We start from the raw sequence: 17,267 nt of genomic DNA on the forward strand, positions 1-17,267 counted from the left end.
TCAGAACCTCAATATGAAGTATTATTAGTAGTGTTTTATGTTCAATATATTTCAGAATTAACATTATGTTTAAAAATATAATACAATTGTGTACATTTGGTCATACCACCGCACTCCTATGTGATTACTACCTTTACACTGTTTTATTTTTAAGGTTTTTAAATACTCTTATTCAGTAGCGTTGTCCTCCCCTCTCTATCTTGATATCTCTCATATGTGGTGACTCCCATTCAGACTCGCTGCAATAAATGTCATTTCTGCACTACAACTAATTTGCTTTCAATATTCCTGTATTTATAAAGTATGTGTGTGTATGTATGTATGTATGTATACCTCCCAGACCTCATGTGTGTCTAGCACACTCATCTGATGCAACCGACTGCTCAGGTACAGACTAGAGTGTGCTAGATTCACCAGAGCAGAGCGCGACACCCCAGGCACGAAAGAGGTGGTGACAGTTGCAGGGTGCTAGAGTGAACACTATATACAGACAGACATGTTTTTTTTATTACCTGTGATATATACCCGACACACTTATGCTGCCACAGAGCAGTACCTAGAGTTCACTTTTAACTTTTTCTTTTGCAATATAAATAAAAAATAATACTAATACCAATACTCTCTGCCCTCTGTTAGCGGCCATGTGATTTTTGTTTTCTATTTAGGAGGAAAATGGTTTCTGCCCTGTGTCTCTAGAAAGTGTTTGTAGGGACACAGGGCTGTTTCTCTCTTTGGGAAAATGTTAACAAAATCTTTCTACCTACAAGTAGCTTTCACGTGGGGATCTGTATTTGGGTGCTTATCTATCTGTCTTCTTATTTCAGCAGATACCTGTATTTCTGCTCACCAAGATGGATTACCAAACTTGTTATGGTGTGGAGTCACTGACTGAGAGTGACAGCTGCCGCTTGTGGACTGAAAGTCTTCTACACTCTAAATGTTTGCTTTATGTTGGTGAGTTAAGTATCCCTATCTTTTAAAACTGAATACTATGAGCAGAAAATGCTGGTACAATTATAGTAAATGGTTAACTTTCTAGGCGGCAACAATGTACAGATAAGTGGTACAAAGCAATTTTCACATATATAGGAATTTTTATTGTCCACTGCACTTTATACATTATTCATGAATGCAAATTCCCTGAGCACTTGAAGCACCTCAATGAAGAGATGCTGAAGGCAGAGACTAATTAAGGCCCCATGGGGTCCTAGGGACGATACTCATCTATAGATGTGTAGAATATATATATATATATATATATATATATATATACACATATATATATATATATATATATATATATAAACACTTAGCTGCATCCATAGGAACAGGCAAGATAGACCAGCACACCAGCCTTGTAGCAAAAATTATTCAGTTTATTTTATAATAGAAAAAATGCCATCAAACTGCATATCAGAATATTCAGTGGTATATCGATACTTATCAATGTAGTGCAGTCTCAAGCATAGTGATAGCTCCCAGCCCCAACAGCTGTTTCGGTGTTACCACCTTCATCAAGGGTCAGCCACACTGAATAGGTCAGCAGAGGCCATATAAATACCCAACTACCTAATGGTGAAAACAATCACCTGTGCACACACCTGAAATCTGACAAAACCCGGCAGGACCAGATGTCTCTCCATGGACAGCGGAACACACGCCGCTTCCCCACCGCACTGTGGTCAGCAACGAAGTTCCGCCTGGCCGGATCTGACGTCACGGACAAGACGGAACCCAAACAGCTTCCCCGGCTACACCGGACGTAGCTGAATGGTTCCGTCTAACCGGAAGTGATGTCATAACCTTTGACAAACTAAAACTACACTATGGGATTTTTTTCTATTTAGTCAGTCCCGATCACCATGACAACAGAAGGCAATCAACAACTGATAGCCCCACCGTGACACAGAGCATCAGGGACAGCAACACTCGGGATCATAAACATAATAATACATATAACAGATATACTTGGCACCAATAGCAGCCTTATAAAAAAGTGAACAAAATCCACAATAAATACATGAAACCAAATACATAATATTCAAATATTAATATCCTATGTATAGGATTATCCATATAAATATGTTCCTAAAATATAAACAAAAAATTATGATTACTAATAAAGGCAATTCCACTAGACCACTACCGGCTAATGATAAATTAGCCCCATTGCATGATATTACTAAATATATGTCCAGGAAGGCGGCACTCAGATCAACGTTTCGGAGGTCGAACCTCCTTTCTCAAGACACTGACATACAATGTAAGAATACATACAAATACACTTAAATACCTGACCAGACAACAAACTTCCTCCTCCCCGCAAACAAGAAACGCCTGCCGCACTTCCGGTGATCCACGGAAACACGCTTGTGCCCAATGCCGCGCCCCCGTAGACGTCACAAGTAAGCATCTCTGCCGCACCGATGATGTAGTTCGTTAGGATGTGACCATGGCAACCATCTAGAAGACGGGAGCCAATGTGCACAAACCGCAGAACCACATAATTCGGGATAAAAAACACATATAACAGCCACAAAAAACATGAATATGGTATTGAATACTGTTGGAATGATTACAAAAAATTATATACATACGAATAAATAAAAATGCCATAATATATCCTAGGGATTAAACTAGTGAATCCCGCATGTAACACATGTGTTTAATTACTGGAGCCACAGGCAATCGCTGCCCTGATCGCAGACCGATGTTGGGTCATTCGCTCCTTGAATTGCCTCTCTGTCTTGCCCACGTAATGTGTAGCCCACATGGGCAAGACAGAAGATATACCACAAAACGAGGTTAGAGCATGAAAAATCTTAAACTTCTTTCCTGAACATGGATGCAGAAAACTATCGCCTGTGACCATATAACGACAGGTAAGACACCCAGTGCATTTAAAGCATCCATTTTTCCGCTGAAAAAAATTAGTGTGGGAAACACGAGAGACACCTGTAATATTTTTTACTAAATAATCCCTAAGGTTGTGACCCCTAGTGCAGCAAGGGTGAATTCGAGAGTTCGCTACATCTGTATCAGACTGTATCAGCGGCCAAAGTTGTTTGGACTTTCAATTACTGCTTTTGCTGCTGGTACTAAACCTGTTAACCCAAGTAATAACATTCTGATCTGGGGATTTCTTAACAGGCTGCAATAGGTGGTTACGATAACAGATAAGGCTTTTTGTTTGGCTTGAATTAATTCATTCAGGGGGTATCCTCTATCAACAAATTTAGCAATCATTATGTCTAGTTGTTCATGTCGTTCCTTAGTCTCACTAGTCAAAAGGGGTACAGGCACCGAAACAGCTGTCGGGACTGGGACTTTGTCTGTTATATGGCTTTGAAACCAGCAAATTAATAATGAACATCCAAAAGGATTGATAAGTATTGCGACATATTTGCATATGACTATGGCTGTTTTTATGATGACACAGTAAAAATGAATTTTTTGCATTTTCCATGGAGTGTTGGTTTCCATTTGTTTAGGTAGCTTATTTTGGGCTGCATTGAGTGGATTGTCTGCTTGTATATTGTATAGCTCAGCCCTGCACCCAAAAACTAATACACACTAGCTGGAGTACCCGGCGTTGCCCGGGATTTTAAGAATGTTTACACATCATCCTCCAACAAACCACTCCTTATGCTGGGCATACACGGCCAGATAAAATGTCTGTCAGACCGACAGACATTTTATCTGGCCGGCTGCCAGCCGCAGATGTCGCCGGCATACACTGTGAGATTTCTCCGCCCCCGGGAGAGGAGATATTTCCCTGTTCCTTCTGTAGTAAGGAACACAGGAAATGTCTGTCTGTCTGTCGGTGGCATCTGGGCATACACTGCCCAATGCGGCCGACAGTTTACTGGGAAATATCGCATCGGACGGGCATGCTGGACAATCCGGCATGCCCGACCGAGCAATATTTAACCCTTGGTCGCCCCCCCACACGCTACAATTATTGGGGCGATCCGCCGATATGAGGCGGATCGCCCCGATAATTGTAGCGTGTATGGCCAGCATTAGGCAGGCCTCACAAAAAGTGTGACAAACTTCCCCATCCACAGTCCTAAGTTCTTCAAAGGACGTAGGACCTGTAACGGTGTAAAGCAAACTTCGGAGATAGAAGCATTCAAAATTTGTCAGATGTACAGTGTAAACACACCCAAGAGCTTCTGTTGCTCTGATACCAGGATGACTGTGTACTTCCTGGTTGCTGGATCGCACTATGAAATGCACAGCAACTACTTCCAGTTCCTTGTGCAGCTGTTTCCCGGCATTCAGGGTCTCCACTGTGTATAAGATTCATCCAATCGGTTTTACCCTTCAGGGGCTGACAAAGGAATGAACCGGAAGTAGCCTCTGTGCGTTCCATAGTGCGGTCCAGCAACCAAGGAGGTAGACAAAAAAGTTTGGTCGCCACTGTTGACACCATCTAGTTGTGTAAGCTCATGCATGAGCAAGTATAAATAAAATTTGTGCTGCATTTTTGCATCCCAGTATAGTTGCCATCTTTATGGGCCTGATTCCAAATCAGATGAATCTCTCCTCATGGATGCAGATAGCAAGTTTGAACATATTCAGATTCATAGTAAGCCTGGCTTAATATCAATAGTAGAGGTGTGCGCCGACCCTCGTGTTTTGGATTTGGATCTGGATCTCCCCTGGTTTTGGATCTGAATCTGGTTTTGGATTTTTTTTTCCTTGGTGTTTTGTTTTTCGGTTTTGGATCTGGATTTTTTTCTTAAAATTCATAAAAACAGCTAAAATCACATAAAATGGGCCTGTTTCTACTTCAGGGTCCATAGGGTATCCACAGGATACCTTGGGGGGTATAGGTGATGACGTCAGGCACGGACACCACAGAGTTAAATTTTCAGCCTCCAAGGATGCACCAGGGTCCCTCTCCTATACCCCACCCCCAAGCCAAGGCAATTCAGTTTTCGTGGGTGTCCGGCCAGAGGTCGGATCACATTCACAGAGGGGGCTGTAATAGCCCCAGAAGATTTCTTCAGAGTGCAGCTGTGGCTGCACAAGATGAGCCTTACAGCATGGACAGTCAGTATTGACGTCCATGCTGTCGCTCCTACACCCCGCCGGTACCAGAACGCCGGTACCGATCCGGGGATGCTAGTAGGTAGCTGGGGTCACAGCTAGCGGTGACCCTGGCTACCTGGACTGTGGCCGGATGTACGGGGGACAAGGTAAGCGGCGGGGTCCCGCGGTGGGCACCCGCCGGTAACACAGTCCTTTTTAGTCCCCAGGCAGGGGGCTCCCTGGGGACCGGCTGCGCATGGGGCCAGGTACTGATCCTGCGCCTTCCAATAGACCACCAGGGACAGCGGACCGCAGCATGTGCGGTACAGCGAGGCGTCCCAGGGGTTAATAGCAGGCCAGGGGAGAACGCCTTCCCTGTCTCACAGCCAGCGTCTCCCCCGCTGCACAGTGTTATTCCACAGCGGTCTGAGCGGGCTGTGTCAGCGCTCCTCCCCCGGGCCCGCCTCCTCTCTGCTCCTCGGTGGCCATTTTCTCTCTGCATGTGCTGGGGATGGCATACGCTGCTGGAAGCTGATACAGGTGCCATTGCGGTCCTGGTCCCCCGCATACCTCTCCTTCAATTAAGGTCAGTGTATGCAGCACTGTTTCCTACCAGGTTCTGGTCTGTGTAGTTGATCGCAGTGCTTGTAATGCAGGATGTTATCTTTGCATTGTATGTGACTTAAATGCTAGCGCTGTTTGTCTGTACTTTCATTTCTGTCTGTCAGCGATTTTCCTATCCCTGTTCTTCTGCTACAGCCATTGCGGTGCGGTGTTGCAGGGTGTTTATTACCTCACAGTAAACATGTTTTTTCTGTGTGGGAGGTCACATACGCTCCATTCACATTCCTCATGTCGGAAAGTGAGCGAGGATATCCTCTTCCAGCTATAATGTACAGATATAATGTGCAGTTAGCGGAGGGATATGTAGACGCTGAGGGTTTATGGAGGGCATGTTGTATTATATATCATGCCCCATTTCTGTCACTGTGCCTGCACAAAAAGGGACTGTCTTCGGCTGGCTAAAGATGCTTACAAACCTTGTGGGCCACTCCCCCTGCGTTTCCCCATAGGGGTTATCGCAGTGAGTGGTGGTCTCATCACATGCAGGGGTCCCTGGGCAGTTGATGGTACCCCAGTGTATCCTGTTTTTCGCCCCCCAGGTCTCGCAAGAGCCTGTGTGGGTGAATTTATTGTCCAAATGGTATAGCACCTGATGGACGTTTTACAGGGGGAGTCACCATTTCGGCCTTCTAAACGGCCTTTCGGGTCTCAGACGGCTAAGGATAATAAGGACATGACGTCTGATGACGGTGACATTATTGACTTTATCAGACACGAGCCCCTTAGTGCAAAGGAGGCGCAGTCTGGGTCTAAAGTCTATATACCTGGCCTTATACGGGCAGTACGTGCGGCTTTGGTTATTACATATCCCCCGTGGCTAAATCCAAATATGCCTTCTTTAAGGATAAGGGTGTTGCCACTGTAATTCCTCTATCTGGTCAGGTGGATCATTTAGAGGAGGTGTGGAAAATCCGGGTAAGCGGTTCCAGCCTCAAAAACGGTTGACCTTTTTGCATACCCCTTTGCGGATAATTACATTTCCGAATGGGAGTTACCTTTACGGGTAGATTCTCATGTTACACGCCTAGTGAGGAGTGCTACGTTGACCATGCCCACCAGGTCCTCCTTGAAGGAGGTTCCAGATTTCAAGGTGCAAATATATCTAAAATCCAATTATTCCCTTGCTGGAGGGGCTTCCAGGCCGGCTATGGCCGTGGCCGTGTGCTGGGGGGCCAGAGCCATGGAGCGCTGGGTAGGTAACTGGATCTCTGCACACTGACTCTCCAGCAGAGCAGGTGGATAGTGGCAAATTCTCAGAGACTTAGCCACGTTCAAAATGAGACAGTATTACATATAGCCTACTCCTTTCCAGAAACTCCTCGACAGCAGTAGCAGCTCGCCGCTCCCTGTGGATGCGCTCTTGGAAAGCGGACGCAGATTCCATTTGGAATGCTTTGCCTTTAACGGGACAGGTCCTGTTTGGCCCTCATCTGGACGCAATTGTGGCCCCGCAGGCAGCAGCTACGTCTGCGTGTCTGCCATCGGCTACAGTCCTATCGGGGTCTGGGGCTTCGTCTTTTCGGCCCTGTGAGGGTAAGTCTAAAGTACAGCTTTCCAAGACAGTCAGTAGCCAGGAAATCTGCTCAGCCATAAGAACAGGCTTGGAGTACAAGATGTCCTACTCCCAAGTTAGACTATAAGCCTTCAGCCTCACTGGACGGGCCTCCTCTCGGGGGACCCCAGAGTAGGAGGCCGGCTTCTCCAGTTCGCCCAGTGCTGGTGTCTGAAGGTATGTCCTCTCCTCCCGGTAAAAGCCTCCCAGACGGTTTTTCGTTACAGGTCTTCTGTCAATTCAAGACAAGGCCCTGTAATTTTTGAGGGTGTTACACTCTATGCTCCAGGCAGGAGTTATAGTACCTATTCCGTTGTCCCAAAGGGGAACGAGGTATTACTCCATCCTCTTTCTGGTGTCAACCTCGAATCCTTAAACAAATTCTTAAGGGTTCCTCGGTTCAGGAGGGGGACCCTGCATTCCATCATTCAATGGAGCCTGGGAATTTTGTGGTGTCGTTGGATATATTCAGGGTGATACCTGAATATCCCTCTTTTCTTAGCACACCAGTGTTTTCTTCAGGTTTGCAGTGGTCGATAAGCATTTCCAGTGTCTGGCATTGCCCCGTGGTCTGGCCTCCGCGCCTCACGGTCCTCTCTGATTCTTCACAGAGGATGCTCCATATCCCAACATCTGAGAATCTTTGTGATTGAGGAAAAGATCTCTGCATTACAGGCAAAGGTACGCAGTTGCCTGCAGAGTCGCCGAGTGTCTATTCACTTGGCAATGTGGTTCCTGGGTTCGCTGTTCGACATGGTATAGAGTACCCGGTTTCACTCTAAACCTCTGGAAAAAATTGATCCTCTCCGGATGGGTTGTCCCATAGGATAAAGTCAATAGTGCTTTCCCCGGAGGTTTGTCTCTCTCTGGCCTGGTGGCTGCGGAAAGCTCACCTAAACAAGGGGCACCCCCTTTGGGATTGCGGACCGGATCCTTCTGACGACGGACGCCAGTATCCGTGGCTGGGAAGCAGTGACGGGTCCACACTTGTTCCAGGGCAGGTGGACACCAGTAGTTTTTGCGCTTCCCATAAACATCTGAGAACTCTGAGCAGTATTCAAGGTTCTCCAGCATGCAGGACAGGTCCTCCACGGAAATACCGTGCAGGTACAGGCTGACAACGCCATCATGATGGCTTATGTAAACCACCTAGGAAGTTCCCGAAGTCAGGCGACACCAACAGTGGTGTCCCGAATTCTGGCTTGGGTGGAAGGCTATATCCCTGCCGTCATCGGCAGTATTCTTTCAGGAATCCTCAGATGGAAAGCAGGCTTTCTCAGCCGTCAAGACGTGCATTCAGGGAAATGTCCTCTTCATCAGGAGGTGTTCAATCTTCTGGTGAACAAGTGGAGCCTTTCAGAGATGAGACTCTTTTGGTAGATGTATGTAGGTCCAGTGGACCTTCCAAGTTGTGTACCTCGTCCCTCCGTTATCCCTTCTTCCTCCAGTAATAGCAGGAAGGAGGCACGCTCCTGCTGATAGCTCCAGCGTGGGCCAGATGGCACTATTACTCAGATCTTCGGAGCCTCTCAGTTAACACTCCGAAGCTGTTGCCTCTACGCCCGGACCTGTTGTCTCAGGATCCTGGCTGATCCCCAGACCTGGGTTGTCTGTCCTTGACGGTGTGGCAGTGGAGACTGCCCTCTTAAGGTCTAGGAGTTTTTCCAGCTCTATAGTTAATAGGGGTTCTGTCCATGCTAAGAGCTTGGAAGCTTTTATCTGCAAGATTTTACCATTAGGTATGGTATACTTTCTTTCAGTTGTGTCGCCCTAGAGGCTAGGCTCCTCGGGTATTCCGGATATCCAGAGTGTTGGCTTTCCTACAGGTGGGCTTAGATAACGGTCTTCGCCTTGCTTACCTGAGGGTGCAGGTTTCTGCCCTGTTAGTATGGTTTCATCGTAGGATTGCTACTCTTCCTGATGTCCGCACCTTTGTGCAGGGTGTACTTTATATTCAGCATCCCTTTGTTCCACCTGTGGCTCCTTGGGATTTGGCTGTGGTTCTTAGGGCTCTCTGAGGACCGCTATTTGATCCACTGGGCTCAGTGGATTTCAAATGGCTTACGGCTAGGACTGTATTCCTTCTGGCCATTGATTTGGCCAGTAGGATCTCAGAATGGGAGGCTCTGTCATGTAGACCTCCTTTTTTTTTTCTCATCTTTCCTAGGAACAGGGCAGTGCTTTGCACTTGCCCTGGTTTTTTTACCTACGGTGGTGTCTAGTTTCCACATCAATGAGGAAATTATAGTACCGGCCTTTACCTCCCCAGTCTTGTCTGCTGGTGAGGCCTCTTTGGATGTGGTACGGGCTCTAAGAATTTAAGTTGACCATACCAGTCCATTTAGGAAATCAGACTCTCGGTTTTGTCCTTTCTGGTTTCCATAAAAAGGGTTGGCCTGCCACTACGCTAACTTTGGCAGGATGGATTCACAGGTCTTCCTGTTCCATCCTCTATTAAAGCTCTTCCACTAGGTATGTGGGTCCTCGACATGGCGGTTCAGCGGTGATTGGCAGCCACGTGGTCATCTGTCCATATTTTTGTAAGGTATTATGCTTTTGATGCCTTCGCCTCTCAGGATGCTTCCTTCGGGCGGCGTATTGTCCTTACAGCACAGGAGCGTCCCCACCCTTAAAGGATACTGCTTTGGGACATCCCCAAGGTATCCTGTGGATACCCTATGGACCCTGAAGTAGAAAATATGAGCTATGGTAAGAACTTACCCTTGTTATCTTTATTTCTACGAAGTCCATAGGGTTCCACAGGACTCCCGCCCTGTCGCACCTGTACTGCAGATGGGCTTTGATCTGGTCACCGGTTTCTCCGTCTCCTTCTGGTGAGAATGTGATTCTTGTGTGTTCCAGACTTTCTTCTCTCTCTTTGTTCTCCTCCTCCGGCCTATGGCTTGTTACGAAACTGAATTGCCTTGGCTTGGGGGTGGGGGGTATAGGAGAGGGACCCTGGTGCATCCTGGGAGGCTGAAAATTTTACTCTGTGGTGTCCGTGCCTGACGTCATCACCTATACCCCCCAAGGTATCCTGTGGAACCCTATGGACTTCGTAGAAATAGAGATAACAAGGGTAAGTTCTTACCATATCTCATATTTTTTGTTCCTACAGTATTATTAACCTCAATAACATTTATTTCCAGTCATTTCCAATCAATTTTGACCACCTCACAATATTATTTTTTCCATCTAGAAAAGGCCAAAAGGTTGCATCCAGCTAGCTGGCTGACTAAGCTAAGTGACACAGTGGGCGGCACTAACATGTGGCAGTTCAGCTTCCAAGTTCCAACACATATACAGTGTGTTATACAGTGTGGGTTGGATACACCAATAGTGCACTTACTGCGACGGCAGTGCGGGGTGCTGGCGGTGTCCTCAATGCGAGAGTGCCAGTGGTGGACTCAATATGGAAGTGTCGTCAGTGTTGGCAGTGTGGTGGTGTTGGCAAAGTGGGGGCCTTGGCAGTGTCTTGAGTGCATAGGCAAACGCTTGGAAACCCCCCTCCCCAGCCCACACCATGACCACAATAGAAATAGTAATATAATAGATTGTTACTGTGCTACATGTTCTTCTCAGTATCACAAATGAAATAATTAGCACCACCTGTGGACATTTTAACATGTATCAGCCAGTAATAAATAACTTGTGCACCAACTACAAGATCTGGAAAACATGCACTGTTACAGATGCACTGCTATAGAGCCCAATATGTACATATACAGTATGTCCAGGGCAGTGCTAGGTTCTTCTGCTGCTCCCCCAGACTCCTGGACTTGCTCCAATAGTCTGGAATGGTGCCCACATCTAAAATAAATACGTTCAGCTCAGGAAGGATGGCCCTACTGCCGTATCTAATGGCTTATTGTGATCACTGGTCCTGTATATGCTGGAATTAATACACACAATACACTTATTAAAGCTGGTTAAGTACTAATTCTGCCCTCTTCATTGACTGGCCACACTTACTCTAAAATCAAGAATTTGAAAACCCACCTCTGGAAATCGTGCGTTTGCCACTGGAGTGCATAGTGCCGGTAGTGTCGGCAGAGCGGGGGTGCCAGCGGTGTCCTTAGTGCAGGAGTGCTGACAGTGTCTTCTGTGCAGGGATGCTCTCGGTGTGGGAGTAGCGGCAGTGCGGGGTCGCTGACGGAGTTCTCAATCTGTGGTGCAGTAGTCCAGGGGTGCTGCAGTGTCCTTAGTGCAGGGTGCCGGTGGTGTCGGAAAAGCAGGGGTGCCAGCGGTGTCCTCTTTGCATGTGTACTGACAGTGTCGGCAGTGCAGGGGTGCCGGTGGTGTCCTCAGTGTGGAAGTGTCGGCAATGCGGGGGTTGCTGACGGTGTCCGAAGTACATGGGATTGCAGTGCTGGCAGTGTCCTCAGTGAAGGGTACCAGCGATGTCGGCAGTGCGGGGGTGCCAGCGGTGTCTTCAGTGCATGTTTGTTGGCAGTACAGGGGTTGCTGGCGGTGTCTTCAGTGCAGGTTTGTTGGCAGTACAAGGAATGGCAGTGTCCTCAGTGAAGGGTACCAGTGATGTCGGCAGTGCGGGGGTACCAGCGGTGACTTTAATGCAGGTTTGCTGACTGTGTCGGCAGTGCAGGTGTTGCTGACTGTGTCCTCAGTATGTGGAATGGCAATGCTGCGGTGCTGGCAGTGTCCTAAGTGATGGCCAAGGTTATGGGCCTACCCACCTTATCCAGGTAACCTCTTTAGGGTAGGTCCCTAACATGCTAGGGTTCAAATCCAGAGCGTAGCACCCCCCCAAACTGGCCCAGCTAAGCTGTCCCAGGGCACCGCCATAGTAAGAAAAGTAATATAATATGTACGTGCAAAAATGCCTGCCACGCCTTCAAATTCAGCCGCAACGGACCCAGGTTCCCTTCCACAATAATATGAAGTAGGCAAACATATGGACGGCACTCCGGGATATCAGCCAAATAAATGCAGCTACACCAACTTTATAGGTCATCGTTTCAGAGCTTCCCCTCTTTTATCAAGACATCACCTGACGTCACCGGCAACGACCCGTCGCCACAGCAACAGTGTGTAACTAAAACAAAATAGATTAAAACATAGAATCAGTGTGGTACAGTTGATAACACCTTATATATACATAACAGTATTATAATGACCAGAGGACAGTTAATTTAAACACATTAGAATTGAAACATTTGCAGACAAACATGGTAAGTAACTAACTGAAAAGGAACTTGTCTAGCTTCATGTCATTCTATTAACAAATAAATATCCTGTTTTCATAGTACATCTAAGGGGACAAAAAGTATAACCAGATACACTAAGGACACCCTGACTCAAATAAAGGTCAATACTGCAATCGATCTTGATAATTTAGTACCTCATACCAAAATAAACATGGTCATTTATATGGACCCAATAGAGAGCACGCAGAGCCCCCATATTGCATACAGAACTCATTACATCGACTACACTAGACACTATCTAAAACCAGCATCAGGTGGAATCGCCTAATATTGTATACCCAGTTGTCACTGTCACATAATATCAAGTCTCTCACAAAACAAGTAAATCACATCAACTGACGATGTCTCCCAGACAGACGTCCGTAGAGACATCAAAAAAGTCTGAGAAAAATATGTGAGAATTAAGTGAGAAGATCGAACTGAAATATTTTCATATATATGCGTATACTGTCAAACAGACAAATGTCATAAGAGGCATGGGTTTCGACAGGGGGGTAACAGCAAAATTAGGAACCATGGCATATCAACGTCATAAAAAACTATGTAAACCCAGGCTGTCATTCAGCCCCTTTGGATATAAGGTACCCGGTCTATAAATCCAACGTGATTCACACTGCAATAACCTCTGTGATCTATTACCTCTGGCAGATGTAGGTATTTGATCAATAATGATATATCTGGGGGTAGAGAGATTATGGCCCGCCTCCATTAAGTGCCTGGCACCGATTGGTCACTGGTCCCAAACACAAGGGCCGCTCTAATTGCTGACCGATGGAGTGCCATCCGGTCACGTAACGTTCTGTCAATTTTGCCCACATAACTCTCAATCCACATGGACAAATGATTAATAGACTATAAGTTCTGTATGTAATATGGGGGGCTCTGCGTGCTCTCTATTGGGTCCATATTAATGACCATGTTCATTCGGGTATGAGGTACTAAGTTATCAAGATCGATTGCATAACTGACCTCTATTTGAGTCAGGGAGTCCTTGGTGTATCTGGTTATACTTTTTGTCCCCTTAGATTTACTACGTAGAAAGGATAAACTAACAGCCACTCAGCTCCTAACTGTCATCTTACAGGCTGTGTTTGAAAAATGACAGGAGCTGAGTGGCTGGTAGTTATCACTCTCCAATTTATCACTATCCAGAGCTTAGTTATATGCACCAGGATCTTTATTTATTAATAGAGTGACATGGTAAGTATCTGACAAGGTCCTTGTCAGATACTTACCATGTTCGTCTGCATTTGTTTAGATTCTAATGTGCTTAATTCAACTGTCCTCTGGTCATTATAATACTCTTTTTTTTGTGTATATTTAAGATGTTATCAACTGTACCGCACTGATTCTATGTTTTATTCTATTTTAGTTACACACTTGCTGTGGCAACTGGTCGCGTCGGTGACGTCATCGGCGGGCGCACCCCGGCTGGACCCAGAAACCACAGATGAGCACGTGGTGGGGGTATAAAATAAGTACATGTTTTTATCATTATCTGTATCCTGATGACGATGTAATAAACATCAAAACGTTGAAGCATCCGTCCTGCGATTGTGTGACCTTTTGTGACAGTGCCGTCAGTCTGTTCAGTGAATTGGAGCCCTGCTGTTAGTGCTTCTACGGAGGACACCTGGACTTTACATTAATTTATATGGGAATGACGCCTGAAGCTCTATTTGTTTGTATGTATATATGCATGTATGTATGTACTATTTGTATGTATGTCTGTTATCTGTATGTATTATGTGTGTGTGTGTATGTATATGTGTATATATATATATATATATATATATATATATATATATATATATATATTTGTACAGTATGTAAGTCAAAAATCAAAACCGTTTAGTTAGTCCACATAGAACAAATAGACGTTTCAGTTCATAAGAGAGCCTTTGTCGAGACAAGTTCGGACAACCCTTCTACAATCAAAGGCACAGTGTGTGTGTGTGTGTGTGTGTGTGTGTATATATATATATATATATATATATATACATATATATATATATATATATATACATATACATATACATATAGTCAACCAAGCGCTGCACTCGACGGTCTTCGAAATAAATAATCCCATCACAAGATCATTGCTGCAACGTTTCGGGCTTTATTGCCCGTCGTCAGGCTGCTGCACATACATAAACCAAATAAGTGCATATTCTTACCTTAAATACCCGCTGTCTTCCCTAGACTCGCGCCGGGTCCCATCGGCCGCGTCCCGTCCCGCGTGCGTCCCGTCCTGGAAGCGTGTCTGCACACCACTGACGTCATCGTTACCAAGGAGACCCGACGCCTGTCGAGGGAGACATGAAACAACACCACGTGATTACATAAAACAAACACAAACTATACAAGACATGAAAAATATGCAAACTACATATTATAAAACTACCAGTACATGTGTTAAGGAGATTCAATCAGAGTATACCCAAAATTTGATACTCATTAATGTTACAAAGACAAACTACTAGGATAGATAGTAACTATTATAAACTTAATTACATCAAAGCTACATTTTAATGAAAGATACCATAATTCAGCTGATCATTCAGACCTTTGGGTCTGACAGTATCTAAGTAATGAATCCATTTAGATTCCAACATAAGTAGCCTTTTATTCCTGTCACTCCTCCCATCATCTAAGGCTTGATCTATTGCCATATATTTTAAACTAGAGAGATTATGCCTAGCTTCCAAAAAGTGCCTGGCAACAGGTTGTTCAGACCTCCTCCCACTGATTGCTGATCTAATAGCTGACCTATGTAGGGCCATGTGCTCCTTAAAGGAACGCACGTTTTTCCCTACATAGCAAAGTCCACAAGGACATTTGATAAAATATACGACAAAGGTGCTGGTACAAGTCAGACGGTGTCGTATCTCATATTTTTCTCCCGACTGTGGGTGATAAAAAAATTTTTTCCCGTCAACATATAACCACATGTTTTACATCCTAAGCACTTAAAGCAACCATTGGTGGGTCTGCAAACTTGGGACGACTTATTCAGTTCCGTTACATCTGAACGAACCACCCAATCCTTGGTGTTCTTTCCTCTTCTATAACACGGCCTAATCCTCGTCTTTCTAAACACTGATAAGTCCCGGTCATTCTTGACTATCGGCCAGAGTTCCTTACAGGTCTTTTTGATGGTTCCATGTGCTGTGCTATAAGTATGCACCCAGTTCACAACATCCTCCGATTGATCCTTATCCTTGTGTTTCAGTGCCTCTTCTCTAGATATTGTGTCCACCTTTCTCCGTGCTGATTGTAATACTTTTTCAGCATATCCTCTAGCTCTGAATCTAGCCAGCATTTTATTCAATTCATTCTGCAATATTAAGGGATCACTTGTAATCCTCTTTACTCGTAATAGTTGCGAATATGGCAAGCTACTAATTGTTGATGCTGGATGGAAACTATCCGCTCTCAATAAGGTGTTTCTATCCGTTGGTTTTGAATAGATCTTTGTAGAGAGTATATTATCAGACACTTTGATAGTAACATCCAGGAAATTGATTTCCTCAAGGCTCATGTTGTAGGTAAATTTGATAGGGTGGTCCAATGCATTAATCCCTTCAATTATATCCATAAGATCACTACATTCCCCCTTCCAGAGGAGAATCACATCGTCTATGTATCTCCTGTAAAACAGGACTCTGTCACGCACATCCCTATTAAAGAAAAAATCTTTTTCTACCTTTGCCATGTACGCATTAGCATAGGTCGGAGCGACATGCGACCCCATGGCACAGCCACTCTTTTGGATGTAATAGTGCCCATCAAAATAAAAATAATTTCTTCTCAAGGTCATATCCAACAACGTGAGAAAAAAGTAAATCCGGGGACCTTGATACAACTCATTATTGGTGATCAAATCTTCCACAGCCTCTAAGCCCCCTACATGGGGGATGTTGGTATAGAGGCTGGAGATATCTAAAGTACATAACCATGTTCTAGAGGGTATTACACCCAACCTAGATAAACTTAATAATAAGTCTGTTGTATCTTTCAGGTAAGTGTCACCCGATTGGACACAGGGCTGCAGAAAATGATCTAAAAACTGTGAGATATTACTGTAGAGAGAACCTCTTGCCGACACTATAGGGCGTCCAGGGGGGTCGGAGAGACTTTTGTGGATCTTGGGTAGCGTATAAAGGAGCGGTATCCTCGGATGATCAATGTTAAGGAAGTTATACGTCTCCTTAGTGATGGTACCTCCATTCACTGATGCAGTGAGTAAATTATCTAATTCAATTTTAAAAGTATCAGTTGGATCCTTCCTCAGTTTCTCATAAACTGATTCTTCAGATAGTTGTTTATAAATCTTCTGACTATATCTACCCACATCAAGTATCACAAAGCCTCCCCCCTTATCCGCTGGTCTCACAACAATATCCTTATAGGTACTAAGGTCTCTCAAAGCATCCCACTCTTCCTTGGTAAGATTATTCCTATAGGGAGTATCCTCCTTCAGAGTACCAGATACATGTACATCTAAAGCCTTCATGAAGCTGTTAATACCAATGTTATTAAGGGGGGGGTTCAAACTGATATTTAATCTTGAAAGGTCCCTCTTTTTTGGGATATGCACTCAGATTTTTATCAAAAAAGCCCCTTAATTTCAATTGTCTATTTAAATATTGATGATCAATTTTCCAATTGAGTGAGCTTAATTTGTTAGTCGGTACATATCCTAACCCTTTATTCAATACCCTGGTCTCTGCACATGTCAAGTCCCTGTTAGACAAATTATAAATGAGATTCATCTCCTCCGTCCTCTGCCTCTGGTTCCTTTTATGGCACCTCTGTCCTCCCCTTCT

General features: G+C 44.9%; 1 protein-coding gene across 3 annotated transcripts in view; it reads left to right on the plus strand.

Moving 5' to 3' along the window:
* Nucleotides 1-17,267, plus strand: part of ICE2 (interactor of little elongation complex ELL subunit 2) — a 126,323-nt gene that overhangs the window by 75,879 nt on the left and 33,177 nt on the right. Inside the window, exons 12-13 of one of the 3 annotated variants that reach the window (XM_088446183.1) lie at nucleotides 825-954; nucleotides 13,811-13,991. In XM_088446183.1, the coding sequence (XP_088302309.1) occupies nucleotides 825-954; nucleotides 13,811-13,911 (231 nt within the window). In that variant the 3' untranslated portion in view covers nucleotides 13,912-13,991. Of the gene's footprint in view, nucleotides 1-824; nucleotides 955-13,810; nucleotides 13,992-17,267 lie in introns of those variants that run through there. The other 2 variants (XM_088446182.1, XM_088446184.1) reach the window with 2 other exon arrangements.

Source organism: Taudactylus pleione, unplaced genomic scaffold, assembly GCF_031769625.1.
Source record: "Taudactylus pleione unplaced genomic scaffold, aTauple2 ptg000019l, whole genome shotgun sequence".
Taxonomy (NCBI): domain Eukaryota; kingdom Metazoa; phylum Chordata; class Amphibia; order Anura; family Myobatrachidae; genus Taudactylus; species Taudactylus pleione.